Source organism: Neophocaena asiaeorientalis, unplaced genomic scaffold (genome assembly GCF_003031525.2).
Source record: "Neophocaena asiaeorientalis asiaeorientalis breed wild unplaced genomic scaffold, Neophocaena_asiaeorientalis_V1.1 scaffold119, whole genome shotgun sequence".
NCBI classification, from domain to species: domain Eukaryota; kingdom Metazoa; phylum Chordata; class Mammalia; order Artiodactyla; family Phocoenidae; genus Neophocaena; species Neophocaena asiaeorientalis.
This window is the reverse complement of record NW_020175821.1, coordinates 9,186,420-9,205,827: the sequence shown is the minus strand read 5'-3', so window position 1 is coordinate 9,205,827 and position 19,408 is coordinate 9,186,420. Positions and strand designations below refer to the sequence as shown.

Genomic DNA, 19,408 nt, shown 5'->3' with positions numbered 1-19,408 from the left:
CCCGGACCGGGGCACGAACCCGTATCCCCTGCATCGGCAGGCGGACTCTCAACCACTGCGCCACCAGGGAAGCCCTGGCCAACATTTTTAAAATTGATAATATTCAGAGTGGGTGACGGAACAGGAAAACTGTCACTCTCAAATACTTGGCAGGAGTATAAATTGATGGCACCTATTAGAAACAATTTGACAATATTTATCAGAATGTAAAATGGACATGCTCTTTGAACCATTTCTATAAGTCTATCCTATAGAAATACAACCTCGGGCTTCCCTGGTGGCGCAGTGGTTTAGAGTCCGCCTGCCTATGCAGGGGACACGGGTTCATGCCCCGGTCCGGGAAGATCCCACATGCCACGGAGCGGCTGGGCCTGTGAGCTATGGCCGCTGAGCCTGCGCATCCAGAGCCTGTGCTCCACAACGGGAGAGGCCACAACAGTGAGAGGCCCGTGTACCGCAAAAAAAAAAAAAAATAAAAATAAAAAAAAAAAGAAATACAACCTCAAGTGACCTCAGGAATGATCTGAATATATACTGAAGTCTTGGATGGGACTTTTTAGCTGACTGAACTCCCACTGAGTCTGTTTATTAAGTCTAATGTGTTGTTTTCCGCCGTGTTTTGTTTTGTTTTGTTTTGTTTTAGTCACTTTGCATATTGGACTTAAGAATATTTTAAAATATGTATTCTACTCTTTGTGGGCTTTTTAATCCCTTTTTTACTTCTGATTTTTTTTCTTGTAATTTGTTTGGTAGTGTCCTCCACTTCCCAAATTAGAAGTTTTACACACTACAATCACCCTTGTTCTGTTGTGCTTTGCACATACTGCAATTTTTACAAATTGAAGGTTTGTGGCAGCCCTGTGTCGAGCAAGTCTATTGGTGCCATTTTCCCCAACAGCATTACTCATTTCATGTCCAATTTTGGTAATTCTCACTATATTTCAAACTTTTTCATTATTATTATATTTGTTACGGTAATCTGCGACCAGTGATCTTTGATGTAACTATTGTCATTGTTTTGGGACACCATAACCACGCCCATATAAGATGGGGAACTGAATCAATGTTGGGTGTATTCTGACTGCTCCACCAACCAGCCATTCCCCCATCTCTCTCTCTCTCCTCAGACCTCCCTCTTCCCTAAGACTCAACAGTATTGAAATTAGGCCAATTAAGAACCCCCCAGTGTCCTCTAAGTGTTCAAGTGAAAGGAAGATTCACACATCTCTCACTTTAAATCAGGAGCTAGAAATGATTAAGCTTACTGAGGAAGGCATGTCGAAAGCCGAGATACGCCCAAAGCTAAGGCCTTTTGCACCAGCTAGCCAAGTTGCGAATGCAAAGGAAAAGTTTTTGGAGGAAATTAAAAGTGCTATTCCAGTGAACACACAGATGATAAGAAAGTGAAACGGTGAAAGTTTTAGTGGTCTAGGTAGATCAAATCAGCTGCAGCATTCCCTTAAGCCAAAGCCTAATCCAGAGCAAGGCCCTAACTCTTATCAATTCTGTGAAGGCTGAGAGAGGTGGGAATGCTGCAGAAGAAGAGTTTGAAGCTGGCAGGGGTTGGTTCATGAAGGTTAAGGAAAGAAGCCATCTCTATAACGTAAAAGTGCAAGGTGAAGTAGCAAGTTATCCAGAAGACCTAGCTAAGATGATTCATAAAGGTGGCTACACTAAACGGATTTCTAGTGTAGCTGAAACAGCCTTCTGTTGGAAGAAGATCCCATCTAGGACTTTCATTGCTCGAGAAGGAGAAGTCAAAGCCTGGCTTCAAAGCTTCAAAGGACAGGCTGACTCTCTTGTTAGGGGCGAATGCATCTGGTGACTTGAAGTTGAAGCCAATGCTCATTCACCATTCCAGAAATCCTAGGGCCCTTAAGAATTGTGCTAATTCTACTCTTCCTGTGCTCTATAAATGGAACAACAAAGCCTGGATCACAGCACATCTGTTTACAACATGGTTAACTGAATATTTTAAGCCCACGTGTGGGACGTACTGCTCAGGAAAAAGATTCCTTTCAAAATATTACTGCTCATGGACAGTGCACCTGGTCACCCAAGAGCTCCGATGGAAAGGTACAATGAGATTCATGTTGTTTTCAGGCCTGCTAACACAACATCCATTCTGCAACCCATGCATCAAGGAGTAATGTTGACTTTCAAGTCTTATTCTTTAAGGAACACGTTTTGTAAGGCTACAGCTGCCATAGACAGTGATTCCTCTGATGGATCTGGGAAAAGTCAATTGAAAACCTTCCGGAAAGGATTCACCGTTCTAGATGCTATTAAGAACATTGGTGACTCACGCTAAGAGGTCAAAATATCAACATGAGCAGGAGTTTGTGAGAAGTTGATTTCAACCCTCGTGGATGACTTTGAGGGGCTCACTGCAGATGTGGTGGAAATTGCAGGAGAACCAGAATTAGATATGAAGCCTGAAGAGGTGACTGAATCGCTGCAATCTCATGATGAAACTTGAACAGATGAGGAGTTGCTTCTTCTGGATGAGCAAAGAAAGTGGTTTCTTGAGATGGAGTCTACTCCCGGTGATGCTGTGAAGACTGTTGAAATGACAACGAAGGATTTACAATATGACACAAACTTAGCTGCCAAAGTAGCAGCGTGGTGTGAGAGGATTGACTCCAATTTTGAAAGAAGTTCTACTCTGGGTAAAGTGCTATCAGACAGCACTGACGGCTGCAGAGAAGTTGTCTGTGAAAGGAAGAGTCAATGGATGTGGCAGACTTTATTCCTGTCTTATTTTAAGAAATTACCATAGCCACCCCAGTCTTCAGCAGCTACCACCATGACTGGTCAGAAGCCATCAACACTGAGGCAAGACCCTCCACCAACAAAAATATTACCACCTGCTGAAGGGCTCAAGTGATAGCAGTTTTTAGTAATAAACTATTTTTAATTAAGGTATATACATTGCTTTTTTAGACATAATACTCGCGCATTTACTAGACTACAGCATAGTGTAAACATAATTTTTATGTGCACTGAGAAGCAAAAAATCTGTGTGACTCACTTTATTGTGATAGTCACTTTATTGCAGTGATCTGGAACCAAACCTGCAGTATCTCCGAGGTATGCCTGTTGTACGGTGTGCAAAACAGGATGGTACTGGTATAGAGACAGACATAGACCAACAGAACAGAGGAGAGAGCTCAGAAATAAACCCACATGAATGTGGTCAAATGATCATCAACAAGAGTGCCAAGACTACAAAATGGGGAGAGGATAGTCTCTTCAACAAATAGTGCAGGGAAAACTGGATATCCAAATGCAAAAGAATGAAATTGGACGGTTATCTTTCGGCATAAACAAAGATCAATTCAAAATAGATTCAAGACTTAAATGTAAGATCTGAAAGTGTAAAATTCCTGTGAGAAAACACGAGAAAAGCTTCATAACATTGGTCTTGCTAGTTATTTCCTGGAAATGACACCAAACCACAGGCAACAAAAGCAAAAATAGACGAGTGGAACTATATCAAATTAAGAAGCATCTACACAGCAAAAGAAACAATCAACAGAATGAAAAGGATATATATGGAATGGGAGAAAATATTTGCAAACCGTATGTCTGATAAAGGGTTAATATCTCAAAATATGTAAGGAACTCCTACAACTCAGTTTTTATAAACCTGATTTAAAAATGGGCAAGGACATGTATAGACATTTCTCCAAAGAAGACCTCCAAATGGCCAACAGGTATATGAAAGGGTGTTCAACATCACTAACATCAGGGAAATGCAAATCAAAACCACACCTAGCAGGATGGCTGTTATCAAAAACAAAAATGTAATAAGCGTTGGTAAAGATGCTGAGAAATTAGAAAAATAGAACTACCACATTATCCAGCAACCCACTTCTAGGTATTTATCCAAAAGAATTGAAAACAAGATCTCAAAGAGATATTTGCACTCCCCTGTTCACTGCAGCATTGTTCACAGTAGCTAAGAAGTAGAAATAAGCTAAATGTTCATTGATGGCTATATTTATATATATGCCCACACACATACAATACACACATATATATACACACACACAACGGAATACATATATACACATGTGTATATATGTATATGCGCACATATATATACACACAAACACAATGGAATATTATTTAGCCTTAGGAAGGAGATTCTATCACATGCTACAACATCTATGAACCTCGAAGATGTTATTCTGAGTGAAATCAGCCAGTCACAAAAAGAAGAATACTGCATGATTCTGTTTACTTGAGGTATCTAAAGCAGTCAAACTTGTAGAAGCAGAAAGCAGTCCAGGGGCTGGGGGGAGAAGGAAATGGAGTATAGCTGTTCAAGGGGTCTAGAGTTTCCATCACGTAGGATGAAAAACTTCTAGACATCTGCTGTACAACAGTGTACCTATAGCTAACAGTGACGTACTGTACCTTTAAAATGTTGTTAATATGGTAGATTTCATGTTTTCCTTCCTCTCTCTCTCTCTCTCTCTCTCTCTCTCTCTCTCTCTCTCTCTCTCTCTTTTTAACTGTAGTAAAATAAAAAAACTAAACCTTTCAGTCATGAAAACATAAGAAACGACGAGGGCTTAGGGCATATATCCATTCTGTGTCCATTGTGTTCCTACCATTTTAGCTGGTTTTGAGAAACCTGGTGTTATTCCACAATTGAAGAGAGACTCTTTTTAAAGGTCTAGTTAGAGGTAGACAGAGAATTTGACACAAATAGGGAAGAGAATACAAATGCTCTGACTTGAGCACTGCCTACCCCCTTTTTAGGAAGGAGCACCGCATTTCAGAAAACTCTTAAGGTTTCAGTCCAGCCAAAGGTAACAGACACTTTCTTTCCAGACACTTGCCGTGCCAGGTTATTAAACAGAATTGCAAGGATGGTAACATCCTTTCCACAGGGCAGCCTGGTTGAACAATGAAGTGGGGATGGATTTGCTTGTTTTTATTTTTAAAATTTTTATTTTAAATTGGAGTATAGTTGATTTACAATATTGTGTTAGTATTAGGTGTACAGCAAAGTGATTCAGTTATACATACACATATATCCATTCTTTTTCAGATTCTTTTCCCATATAGGTTATTACGGAATAGTGAGTAGAGTTCCCTGTTCTATACAGTAGGTCCCTCTTGGTTATCTATTTTATATATAGTAGTGTGTATATGTTAATCCCAAGCTCCTAATTTACCCCTCCCCCCAACCTTTCCCCTTTGGTGACCATAAGTTTGTTTCTGAAGTCTGTGAGTCCATGTCTGTTTTGTAAATAAGTTCATTTGTATCATTTTAGATTCTACATGTAAGCGATATATGTTGTCTTTCTCTGTCTGACTTACTTCACTTAGTATGGTAATCTCTGGGTCCGTCCATGTTGCTGCAAATGGTAGAGTTTCATTCTTTTTTATGGCTGAGTAATATTCCATTGTGTATATGTACCACATCTTCTTCATCCATTCCTCTGTCAGTGGACACTTAGGTTGCTTCCATGTCTTGGCTACTGTGAATAGTGCTGCAATGAACATTGGGGTGTATGTATCTTTTCGAGGTATGGTTTTCTCCAGATATATGCCCAGGAGTGGGGTTGCTGGGCCATATGGTAGTTCTATTTTTAGTTTTTTTTTAAGGAACCTCCATACTGTTCTCTATAGTGGCTGTACCAATTTACATTCCCACCAGCAGTGTAAGAGGGTGCCCTTTTCTTCACACCCTCTCCAGCATTTATTGTTTGTAGACTTTTTGTTGATGGCTGCTTGCTTTTATCCAATGACAGACAGAACCTCAATCTCAATTTCAGTCCCTCCCTCTCTCTCTGTTCTCTTGTGGTTACTCTCTTGCTTTCTTTTAATTAGCTATTAGAGGATCTTGAATTTGAACCTTGTTTTTCCCGTAGGTAGAATGTGTTACCCAGGGTTTTCAGAACCCTAACTGGATAGCGTGGTGAATATTGGTTTGAAGACATTTTTGCAACCCAGTTGTCCTCTTGTCATAAATTTGATTCCTGTGCCTGTCTCCTTGACATTGATGTGTATGCCACGACCAAGCTCGTATCTCAGTCACTATCTTGGTCTTTTAGGGATAAATCTAGTCAATTCCCAAAGCTTTTCTTATTTTGAATTTGCTTTGCAGTTTTATTCAACTCATGGTTTTATTCGCCTTTTTAGTTCTTCTCAGCAATTTTAAATCATTAAATTCTACAAAATTTATGACGTCAAGGGCATGAGTCCAGAGCAGTGCCAGGCATGTAACAGATGCACAGCAGATATCTGTTAGTGAATGAATGCACGTCTGAATATTTACGTGAAGCTTCGGTAGGTTTTTCTTAATTTTGTATTGGACTTTAAAAATCGTTTCACTTTAAATTTGTGTTCTGTAAGAAAAAGCTAGAAATTGCATCTTTTAAGAAGATATTTGATATACATAATATCTTGTTCCTTTGCTTTCGTGCAAAAAATAAATAAAAATACCAAGTACCTTCTTTATTTCTTTTAAAAACTGCAATTCTGTATCCTCCAAAAATCTATCCTTAAGGCTAATGTTGAAATGATTAAACACATTAGGCTGAAAATCAGATTTTCCTTTTATCTTGATGAAAGCTTAGTGTTTACTGTACTTTCGGCCTAACAGTAAGATAAGAGTAGCCATGCTGAGCAGAGAAAGATAAAGGGCTGGCGCTAATTGATTCAGCATCAATCAGTAGGGAATTAGACAGTTGGACAAATAGACAGTCTTGGTTGGAGCAAGCTCCTGTTATCCCTTATTGTTCAACCAGCAAGCAACTCAGCTAGTTAGTATCAAAATAAATGTAGGTGTTACTGTTTAATCTTCACTACGTTTTTGGTAAGTTTGTGTATACATAGGTGGGAGAGGAAGCATAGCTCTTTAGTTTGTATTTTACCCAGAAAAGTGCATTAAAAACATAAGGTTTTGGGCTTCCCTGGTGGCGCAGTGGTTGAGAGTCCGCCTGCCGATGCAGGGGACACGGGTTCATGCCCCGGTCCAGGAAGATCCCACATGCATGGCCGCTGAGCCTGCGTGTCTGGAGCCTGTGCTCCGCGAGGGGAGAGGCCACAACAGTGAGAGGCCTGCGTACCGTTAAAAAAAAAAAAAAAAACATAAGGTTTGGTGATGTTTTGTGCGTATTTCCTATTGATTTTTGTAGCCCTGCCACAAGAGAGAAAAAAAAGATAATTTTTTTTCCCTTAGTGGCCACTGTGCAGTACGTTCTCTGGGGCTGATCTGGTTTAGAGAGAGACAAAACTGTGATGAGCTCTCCATGGAATATTCATAGGGGTTGAAATTATTGGCAGTGAGGTATTTGGAGTCTCTAAAAGGATTATAAGAGTTTCTGTATACATACATTATTATAAAAGACCACTTCTAAATAATCTCAAATTAAATCTGTATGTACAGAGTATTATTTATATTAATCATAGCGCAAATACAAAGCAACCTAACCCTCCTGACTAGAGCAATTTTATTTAAATAATAAGTCTGTGTCAGGAGCTGTTTTAGGTGCTTTACCTATATTATGCCATTTAATTTCTAGAATAAATGTACAGACTAAGTACAGTCAGCCCTACTTCATGAAAAAGTTGAATTCCTAGAGGTTAAGTCGCTTTTCCGAGGCCATATCACTGGTAAACAGCGGAGTCGAGATCTCAATGATATTTCCCCTAAACCACTCAGCAGACGATCCTGCACTGCAGCCAAGGAGGCTGGAGGCTGTGAACTGACTTACGAAGTCCAGCGTGGAAACAGGCCAAGGATAAGTGGAAAAGTTGGATAAAAACTTGTACATGTGTTGCAATTACAACTTAGTTAAGATGTGTTTGAATAAAAAAGATCAGAGTAAAATAAAGATTTGAGTGCTCGTATTAGATTGGTGGAATTTGGGGTGGTGTTTTTCCTTTATTTTCTAAAATATCTATACTTGTGGATAAGTTATATTCAAATTAAAGTATTAAAATAGAGTGACTGTAGCATCAGTTTAGTTTACCAGACTGTCTAAAACTATGGAGGTTTTTGGTATGCTTCTGAAAGATTGCCTGGTTGTTTGAGCTTGTGTTAATTTTTTAAAATTCCAGATCATCAAGTTATTGGATGGAAAACGATCTCAAACTGTGGGAATCTTGATATCTAGTTTGCATTTAGAAATGAAGGATATCCAGCAGGGTAAGTCTTATTCATCGTTTTTTTCCAACTTTAAAATTTTACAGCTTTTATTGTGAAAAATGTCAAACATATACAAAATTAGAATGCCGCAGTGAATCCGGTGTACCCTGTACCTAGCTACAAAACCATTAATCCACTCTTATTTCATCTAAAGCACCCTCCTTCCATTAGATTACTATGAAGCAACTCTTAGACATTTTATAATTCATCCTTTAAAATGGTAACACACCACGAAAGGATATGGATACTTTAAACGTAACTCCAATGCCATCAGCATGCATTTAAAAACATTTGCAATAATTTCTCAATGTCATCAAGTATGTAGTTCTAATATCACTGATTGTCTGTAAATTCGTCCATTCATTTACAGTTAGTTTGAATGAGGACCCAAACAGATTTCACGCATTGCCTTAGATGTGTCCATCTCTCAGGGGTTTCTTCTTTTTTTTTTGACTGCGTTGGGTCTTTGTTGCTGCGCACTGACTTTCCTCTAGTTGCGGTGAGTGGGGGCTCCTATTCGTTGAGGTGCGTGAGCTTCTCATTGTGGTGGCTTCTCTTGTTTCGGAGCATGGGCTCTAGGCATGTGGGTTTCAGTAGTTGCAGCACACGGGCTTCAGTAATTGCAGCACATGGGCTCAGTAGTTGCAGCACACAGGTCCTAGAGCTTGCGGGCTTCAGTAGTTATGGTGCATGGGCTCGGTAGTTGCAGCGTGCAGGCTCTAGAGCGCAGGCTCAGTAGTTGTGGCACACGGGCTTAGTTGCTCTGCAGCATGTGGGATTTCCCCAGACTAGTGATCGAACCCGTGTCCCCTGCATTGGCAGGCAGATTCTTAACCACTGCGCCACCAGGGAAGTCCCCTCTCAGGGGTTTCTTTAGATCTAGAGGTTTCTATCCTCTATTTTTGTTTTTTTTTCATAATTATTTTTTTTTTTTGAAGAAGCCAGTTTCTTCAAAAAAGAAGAATATCCTGTGGAATTTCCCACATTTTAGATTTTGCTCTTTGCGTCACCTGGGTTTTTATTACGTTCTTCTGTCCCCTGTGGTTCCTGCAAACTGTTAGTTTGATCTAGAGAGTTAATCTGAGTGGGGGAAGAGTACTTCACAGATGCTATTGTGTACTCTATCAAGAGGTACATAATATCTGGTGTGTCTCCATGATGTTGGTGGGCACTAATGATCTTTGCCTAGATTCATTATTTCATTAGAAGTTTTCCGAATAATGATCTCCTAATTCCCTCATTTCTTCTTCATTAGCAGGAATGCTTCTATGGAGAAACACTCTCCTTCTTCACTCAGTTATGTCACTGTTCCTTAATCCTCTATTCTTTTTCAAATGACGCGATTTCAACTTGGTTTCCTTTGGCTCAGTTTGAAATAAGACACTTAGAGAGGGAATTTTACTTGTATATATTTTTCTTAGGCCCTAGAAAAGTAAACCCAAAAACCTTCTGATGTTTTTGAAATCCGCGTCTTGCATGAAGACAACGCTGCCCCGTTCTCGGTCATCAGTTAAATGTAAATCTTCATTTTGACATGTCACTGATAATATTTTCTGAGTGGTAATACAATCTCTCATAGATGGTTTCAGTAGAATTTAGCTTGGGTGTAACAGGAGACACTCTGAAACCACACTTCCTTTCAGGTTTTAGTTGGTGTTGCCTCAAAGTTATTTTATTCTGAGACGCAGCAAAAGACCCGTAGGTCCCGAACTGAAAGGCACTTAAGAAACTTTCATACATTATTTTTCCTCTGAAAAAAGCTTTGTTAAGGGCTTAAAATTTTGCTTTATTACAAACATTTAAAATTCCACATAAAACTAAACATATCCTGAGTCAGATGACAGTCACAGAGTATTCAAATAAGCTTGTCTGTTTTTAATATTTAAGCTTAATAGTAGAACTGAATACCTAAGTGTGAATATTAAACCTCAGACAATGTTGCACTAGTTGATTTGAGTTTGGGGCAGAGGGTGGCTGGCAAGGTCTACCATCAAAATTAGAAAAGGATTCTTCAGTGGCTTTAGGTATTAGATCTTCTAGAATGGAATTTCTGAAATTCACACAGAAAACTGTGATGCTGACGCAAATGAAAAATGAAAAAATAAAACCAAAAAATATCGGCAGGGAAGTTTATAATCTTTTGTCAAGGAGAGTCACTTTTTTGATGCAGTCATTGAAATAGAAAGGAATTTTTCAGGTATAGTGGCAGAGTCTTGTCCTAAACCACGGTACTGTTTGTAAGCCTGGTAAAAATCAAGTGTGCTTGGTTTCATCACCATGACAGGTAGCACTGTGGATATGAGCTTTCACAATGTCAACAGCACCTTGGACTTTATTCATTTCTTTTTAGTCATGTCCTGTTGTAGTACACATCAGATTGCCGTATGGATCAGACTCATTCCAGCCATGTGCTCTTCCAGTTACCATCTCAGGACTGTAAACCTTCTTCCCATGGCACTCCAACCTTGTTGGGTTGAATGTTCATGGTGACTTGAATAAGAGATTGGTTCACCGAGACCTTTTCCGATATTCTCCTCTGGACAAGAACGTGTTTATATGAAGTAGACGTGACCTTACATTTTTAGCACTGGAAATGTTGATTGTAGCATCACAGACTTCTAGGACTCATGGACACCACTTTAATTCTTTCTCTTGCTTCAGGGCATCTCTGTTATCTACCACAGAGTTGGCTCCTAAGTTAAAAAAAATTATCTCCATTTCATGTCTTCATTTAGTAATGCATTCCAGATGAATATAGCAATATAACTCGAGCTTAATTTCTCTTTAGAATCATTTGACTGACACTGGCATCTGAAGGTCACTTAGGAGCCGGGGCTGTGTCAGGTACATTTCATTCTGAATCCATGTCTGGTCGTGAATGGAATGCACTTGGCCTTGTGTTGTCATCCTGATGAAAGGACTCCCTGTGCTGACCTTGACCTAAACGTTTGTTTTAACGTATGAGGGGTAGCTGTCGTGAGATCTGATTGGGGCAGGCCAGCTGGCGGCCAGTTAAGGTCATACAGCATGTCAACCATGGTGAGGTGACCACGGTTGGGAGACTGTTCTTCAGCCTTCTGGTCATACATTCATCTTTGTCAGTGTGCAGAGGTAACTTGCACTTCAGTGCAAACTTACACGGAGTTGATGTATAAACCGGAAAGCTAGTAGATTCACTCAGAGGAGATCAGAGAATTTTCCATCGTCATGACAAAAATGTTTATCATATCTGTTCATTGTTATGTCCATGTCACTTGTCTCTACTTGGCATTAGATATTTGCTTATGCCCTTTTCCCTTTTGCTGGTCACCTTGAAAATAGTTTTGGGTGTTTCAGCCCACAGTTAACCTCCCACAGATGGATAATCCAGTTTTCACTTGTTCAGCTCTTAAAAAGCAACCTTATTTTCTTCATTTGTAATGTGGGCACTTCTCTGTTGTCCATTAGACACTGCATATAATGTATATTCAAAGTGGATGATGGCAAATAGTAGAGCCAGTGCTTGTTCCTTTATGACATGTAGCATTTCTTTGCTCAGAATTTCTCTGATAATTAAGCATCATTTACCAAGAACTGGGCTAATGTATCATGTGTAAATGTCATTCAATAAGTGATTTTTGATTTTAATTTGATTTTAAAGAATAGACTAAACCTTAGACTAGATGAAATCAGAATGTCATGAATTCCATTCCAGTGCATTTGGCCAAAACTTCTTCATCCTTCTTTCCCTCCCTCCCTCCCTCCCTGTTCCTTCCTTCCCACCCTCCCTCAGTAAACATGTACCGAATGCCAGTTCTGTTTCAGACACTGTGACTGCCACAACACGTAAGATCCAGACTCTCACATTCTCAAGAGTTCACAGGATGGTGGGAGAGATGTACAAAGTATCACAAGATCACAGTATAGAGTTTCCTGTGAAATAACAGAGAGCAACATATTGGCTCCTCCTGTAAAACTTAAGATGAGTCTTAGAGGATGAAGTGGCGGTCGTCACATAGAGAAGGAGCTTTTCCAACTGAGGAAAGAAGACATGTGGAAAGAGGCACAGCTAGAGTATATACGTTACATGTGAATGTGGCCTGTTTCAGGGCAAAGTGCTGGAAAGGCAAGTAACATCCAGACCAGGAAGGGCACTGAGTATCATCAGACGAAACTTAAACATTATCCCATCAGTAACAGGGAGACAGAATTTCAGATTTAAAAGGGGCAGTCTGTGATCTGATTTTGAGTGCAGAGATATCTCTGAGGCCATGGGAGACTGGCCCCCAAGCCCTTTCATGCTCTGGCCACAGCCGTACCTCCTCCTTCACTTGGCTGTGTTCCCTTCCTCTCTCCCTGCACTCTAGCCACAGTGGTACTCTGGTTCCTTAAACAGCCAAGTGCTTTCCTTCCTCTGTGTCTTTGAAAGCACAGCATGCTTTTCCACCCCGCTCTTTATAGCTTGCTCCTTTTCTTTGCTGGGGTTCAGCCACGCACCTCAAAGAGGCCCTCCCAGATCCTCTTCCCTAAGTTACGTCACCCTAAGTTAATTCTCTTATTTTCTGCACAGCAGCTAATATTTTATTTGTTCCTCTACTTCTCACTTACATCCACCACCAGAATATAAGCTCCAGGATGGAGGTTGCTCACTGATGTGTCCCTAGCACCTTGTTGTGCCGGGCACCTAGGTGAGGATCGTCCAGGGTCTCTTGAATGAATAAACAGAAATAGTCCTGAAGGTGGCTAGATCTGTTAGAAAGGGGCGGTGATTGTTGACATAATAAATGACGAAGGCCAGAACTAAGCTTATGTCTGTGAAAACGTAGAGGAGACCGTATACCAGGGATGTTTGGAGAGAGGATTGCTACGGTTAGTTCCCTCAGATTCACACAGTGATGGAGAAGTCTTACATGTACCTTGGATTGCTGGTTTCGACAAGAATGTGAATAATGGTGCCAAAAACATAAAATGGAAATACAGGGGAGAAAGCAAAGAGGGTAGAAGCAAAAAGGTCGATTCTGTTTTGGCTGATTGAGTCTGAGATGACTGGCGACGTTTCAGCAAAAGTTTTCAATGAGCATCTGAAAATTCTAGCCTGACGCTAAGTAGATAGGGCTGAGTTAGAGACAGAACACCCCCCCCCACCAAAGGTAGCCACCCTCATCTGTTTCTCTCTACCCAGATGTTGTGGAACATCTTGTGGGAGAAAGCCAAATCCCTGTACTGACTGAAGTTGAAAAGCACTGCGTGACTAAAGGCAAGACCTTTATTGGGAGGAAGAACAGTTTCAGGACACTGGTCACGATACCACTGCACTTGTATTTGGTGCAGGAGAGATTCCAAATAAGTGATTTACTTCTTGCTGGTTTTCCATCTGCTAAACTGGATGACTTATATTTAAAAGCATCTGGCATCCTTGGACACAGTGACTGCCTACATGATTGCAAATTAGTGTTTTCATTCCACGTTAGTGATTGCCTCTTATTCTTTTCCCAGGGGAGATGGAAAATTGCTGTTGACTATTCTTGATATAAACCTCCGTATGCACTGCAACAGACTAAGTGCCAGAAGCCTCCTGGCATCTATTTGGAATTTCCCGTACACTCAGAATTCATATTTATAATATTTAATCTAACATGAAAATAAAACATTTTTCACTTTAGTTCCTACTAGTCCAGAATCTCAGTTTGGGGGGTTCAGCTGCATCAAAGACTATCTTTCTGTTTAGAAATCTCAAATCAAAATGTAAGAGGATTTCAGTTAGTTGTATGCCCAGAGTCTAAAACCCAGATCTGAGAATGCCCACTGGACTTTGCTCCCTTTTGCCTAATTTCTGGAAATCTCTGTCAAGGTTTATGCCAGTTGTCTAAAACATAATGAATTTCACCAGGCATCTGAAGTTCACCATGAATTGTCTAGGACTTTCCTGAGGAATATTCTAATTCTAGCCTGGAAGACCTATACTCAAAGACTGAAATATTTATCGTGCACCCCTGCCAGTAAAAAGTTTTAGAGCATGCTTCTCAAGATATGTTTTTAAGAAATTGTACATCATGTAAATGTGTGACAGAACTAATATTCACATTATAAAATATATGCAAAGGTATAAATTAAAATGAGATTAATATTTCTAAATATCTTACTGATTTTGATGGCTTTAAGCTCTCAACAGCTAATATCTCAAGGCTCAGTATATAAATAGGGTGAGGCTTATTATTAAAAATTGTGGACTTAAACCCACATTTCAAACAGTCTGTGGATAAATTCTATTATAATTTATGGAGGTCAACATCTTGGCAAATCCGATTCAACTGTCCTTGCTTCTAATTCATTCCACCACTGATGAAGAACTCGTACTAGCAATCAGAGCCTCTGCTCTGCCATTTTTCTTACCGTTGATGAATTATCTTCAGTCCGGGGTTTCTCCGCAGGAATCTTTTGAAGCCAGCTTGTTTATTTTGTCAAGTTTAGTTAAAGCCAGATTTTAGAATCAGAAAACGTTATTTAATTGCCCTCTCACCATCGCCACCAAATGCCGGTATGTTGAAAGTAAGAGAACAAGTTGAGGAAGGCATGTGTGAAGGAGTTTACCCACCAAAGGTGACAGGTGGTCACGACCTACTGTCATACCAAAGGAAGGCGCCAGGGTCAAGCGACTTATTAAGCACCGGTGGTATAAACAGTAGTTCTAACGCTACTGTATTTCCTTTCCCAGCTTTCTCTTTCTCCCACCAAGTCTAAAACACCTGAGCAGCAGGGTTCCCACCCACCTCTCTCTGAACCCCTGTGCATTCCTTCACTCTCAGAGCTGAATCCAGAAAGCAGAGGGTGGCATTTCTTTGTACTTTACCTTGAGGCAACTGGCTGAGACCATCCAATCTGCCTGGAATGTAATTTTGGCTTAAAAGAACCAGAACTAATGGAAGAACAGAAGCAGCTTAACCCAAACTGTTTCTCATTCCACTGCCCTACAGAGAATAGAGGGGACGAAGGAGGGGAAGTTCTGTGAATTCTTCGCCTGTGCCCTTCTTTGAGGTTTGAACCATGGACAATTTTAATTGCACCTATAAAATGGCACCTTGCGGCAGAGTACATGCCTGGACTTAGGAAAGAATTGGGATTTTTGCTTCATAAGATTGAGTGATTTGGAGCTTTGGGAACAGATTAGATGTGTCCCTTTTGGGATTGTCATTTCTTTCACCTGCCAGCCAGCTCCTGTTTACTGTGTCATTTACACTTGCCTCCTGTTTCCATCCAAGCTTGAGTAAAGGTCTGTACCAACTAACACGACACACTAGCAAGCATTTGGCAATGTAGATAAGATCGTAAAACATATTCCCTCTCTAGTTGCTATTCTTTATGTGTCTGGAGGCAGCTTTTGTTTGTGTTTCTTCATTCTCTGTGCCTTTGCTTCCCTTTTTAGTTGGTTCTGCCGTGCAGTATAAAATTGCAATTATTAATATCTTTTCAAGAAAATTGGACTTTATATTACTGTAGATTTTCTTCTAAGATGATGCCTTTTCAAGTTCCGGGTTTCTTTATCCTTTTTTTAGAAATTCTTTTTTTTGCCATGGGAACCACAGTATTGATTATTATCAATAACTGTGAATAGTTAACAAAGATTGAAGTATATATTAAGATAGCATACTAGAATTGAATTAAGTATTAGCAATAATTAAATAATGGTGACGTTACGGATTGTACACAAACGACATTTTCGTGGCATGGGCTGTCTGTGGTTCCCACTGGGAGACTGCTGATTGATGTAAAAAGCATGTGACACCATTCAGAGGCAAAGGTTTCCGTATGGACTGTTGTGGGTAGTTGGTTCACTGATTTCTTTTTAAGGTGGTGAGAATTTTAGGTGGAGCGAGTATTTCTAGTCTAACACTTATAAAGGCTAAAAGAAGTACAGTCATAGTCGCGTCATTGGTTGTGGAACTGAGCTTGGGAAATCATGCTTTGTAACTTCCTGCCTTAGTTTCATTACCTATAAAACTTGGGACAGCAGTAGCAGTCACCTCATATGATTAAATGTAAAACAGAGCAATGCCTGGCTCACAGGAAGCTCCCGATAAAGGCTAGCTACTGAGTGATTAAGTATTCATCTCCAGTATGGGCTGCCTACTTTCCCACCCTCTGGTGGAGCGCACAGAAGATGCCTTTAAGCTGCTTGATAATTGCTGCCCTCAGCATTTCATCTGGATACGTGCATGGAACGAGGCTTGGCCCGTACCTGTGTCTGCACAGGTGTGCCTGGTGCCAATCGGAGGAGGAACATGGTGGTCAGTAGGGAAAGAGTGAGGTGTATTGAGGAAGGGCTATAGGAGAGCTATGACCATCGTGAAGAGACTTGGGTACAGAGCATTCAGGAGGGCAGGTTCTGTGCAGCTCTTGTCCTGGCCTCTGTGTGGTTCTTCCACCCTCCACACTCCTCCTTGCCCAGCCCCCTTCTTTTCACCTCTTGCCCAGTTTCATCACAAGCTTGGTCTTCATTCTCAGTGATGGCCTCGTTGTTGGGAGGTGAGGCTGTGGGGAGATATCCCTGCTCTGCCTTCCCTCAGATTTCACGTTGTACCACAGCCTCCTTCCTTCCATGACCCCACATCCTTGCCTTTCTCTTGAGAGAGGTCAGAGGAGTTGGTTTGTGGCAGTTTTGAGGGGTAGATTACCTGAGAGTTCAAAAAACCCAAGGCCTGGGACTTCCATGGTGGTCCAGTGGTTAAGACTCCGTGCTCCCGATACAGGGGGCACGGGTTGATCCTACCCCTGGTCGGGGAACTAAGATCCCGCGTGCCGCGTGGTGCGGCCAAAAAAAAAAAAGAAATAAAATAAAAAACCCAAGGCCTTCCATATTACTTTCCCCATTCCATTCTCTTTTCCTTACAAATTATTTATCAAGCCTTAAAAATATCAGTCATTTGGTCGAAACAGGTGAGTTTTATGTTGGCTACTCGGGAGCTAGCAAAATAATTTCTTTTTCTCTTTTTTTCATAAACTTATTTATTTTATGTATTTATTTTTGGCTGCATTGGGTCCTCGTTGTTGCGTGTGGGCTTTCTCTGGTTGCAGTGAGCGGGGGCTACTCTTCGTTGCGGTGCGGTGGCTTCTTTTGTTGGAGAGCACGAGCTGTGTAGGCACGTGGGCTTCAGTAGTTGTGGCACGCGGGCTCAGTAGTTGTGGCTCGCGGGCTCTAGAGCACAGGCTCAGTAGTTGTGGCACACGGGCTTAGTTGCTCCTCGGCATGTGGGATCTTCCCGGACCAGAGCTCGAACCCATGTCCCCTGCATTAGCAGGCGGATTCCTAACCACTGCACCACCAGGGAAGCCCTAACAAAATAATTTCTATTGATAATCCAATAATCATCTTTGCTTTCTTGGGCTGAGAATAAATCTAGTCCATTTGCAAAGGATTTTTATACACCCACTTGTGAAGAGGTGTCATGTCAACTACTGAAGGACACAGAAAGAAGCAAACAATGGGCTAATAGAGGCTCTTTTTAAAACCAACATCAGCCGAAGCCTGGTAAAGCAGCCATCTTTCGGTGACATCTTCCACACCTTGGATGACCAGGTTTACTTTGGCTAATCTAAAAGACTAAGGAGTGTGTCCTTCCTACTTCAGTCCGCCATGGGTTTCTTGCCCAGAGATGCTACTCTGTCAACAAGAACAGCACCCTTAAGTAAGTACTTGTTTTGTGCTAATTAGAAGTCCTTCAAAACAGCGAATGCTGGCTGTCCTGTGTTTATTTGGACAAGGTGCACTTGGGGATAGAAAAGCGTTCAGGGTTAAAAATGCCTGGAGGGCAGCAAGAATTCTTGCCAGTTCCCTCTCCTTACCCTGGTCTTGTGAAAAGCTGTCTCCAAACCAGGGAGGGAATTTACCTATTGTGTAAGACCCTGACCCCGTGCCTGTGCCTTAAGCAGGCACATAGTTTTTATGTGCGCCTGTTAGTTTGAATTTGTGATACTGATCTGCTTTTTGTCCCTGCTGACGGTTATTATATCTTAATGGGCGAAACCCTACTTTAATGATCCTTGTGTATATAATTCTCGGAGTACAGAGCAGGCACCAGAGGACCACATAAAAACGTTTGCCTCAATTTCCCTGCAAAAAAGGAGCCCAGAAACCAGACTTGACCAAGTAACAGATTTTTAAAGGTAAAGGAACCCAATAAAATTACCAGCTTTTCACAGCGTGTGTCTACTTCCTTTAGACATATTGTGAAGTGTAGGTGAAATATTCTAACTGAACTGACAGTGGGAGTGGGGATAACTAAGGAGAGGGGGAGATAAAAGTAAAAACCACCAGCCATGATTGATACCACAGAAGCAATGAATCATTGGGGGTCTCCCCTTTGTGGATTTGGCACTTCACCTTTCTGACACCACCTGCAGGAGTGTCGGTGTAATGAGCCCCATAGAGATGGAAGCAACAGCTAGAAGTACTTGGAATTATTGTATCACGGCTTTGAGGCGCACTGGAGAATTGTGTAGGCTGGTATTTGCTTATTCAGCTTTCACAGTAAAGAGGGTGTTTGTCTGTGAGTGTGTATGAGAGAAAGAGAGAGAGTGTGTGTGTACAAGTGCAGAGTGGAGGGGGCTACCTGATCCTAGGTAACTCCAAAAATATTTTAATAAAGGACTGATTTCTTTCTACAATGTAATCTTCAATTAACTAAATGGGTTCATGGGATGCTTCTGAGTTTGATGGTGAGCGCCTTCAAGAATCATTTCTCTAGGGACTTCCCTGGTGGTGCAGTGGTTAAGAATCCGCCTGCCAATGCAGGGGCCACGGGTTCGATCCCTGGTCCGAGAAGGTCCCATGTGCTGCAGAGCAACTAAGCCCATGCGCTGCAACTACTGAAGCCTAGAGCCTGTGCTCTGCAACAAGAGAAGCCACCGCAATGAAGAGTAGCCCCCACTCGCCACAACTAGAGAAAGCCCGCGCACAGCAATGAAGACCCAATGCAGCCAAAAATAAAAAAAAATAAAAAAAAAAAGAATCAATTCTCTAATACACTGTCCCATATTTGGGGATTGGCATGCTCAGGTATGGATTCTGGCCCTATGTACGAACTTAAACTATTCATGGTGAATAGGAGGCAGGATTATGTACATGCAAGACAGCTCTCCTATGAGTCACAGGACTTAGGCTCTTTTTAAGTTTCAACCCTTTGACCAATAACCTAACCTTCCCTGGCCACCCTATAAGATAGAAGTAATAGAAGTCATTTAATTTCCTTAAGCTCTTGGGCT

General features: G+C 41.1%; 1 protein-coding gene across 2 annotated transcripts in view; it reads left to right on the top strand.

The window, feature by feature from the left end:
• FMN1 (formin 1) overlaps positions 1–19,408 on the top strand; it is a 397,250-nt gene that overhangs the window by 217,854 nt on the left and 159,988 nt on the right. For both annotated transcript variants that reach the window (XM_024732506.1, XM_024732507.1), the window contains one exon: positions 8,083–8,170. In XM_024732506.1, coding sequence (XP_024588274.1) covers positions 8,083–8,170 — 88 coding nt within the window. The remainder of the gene's footprint in view (positions 1–8,082; positions 8,171–19,408) is intronic.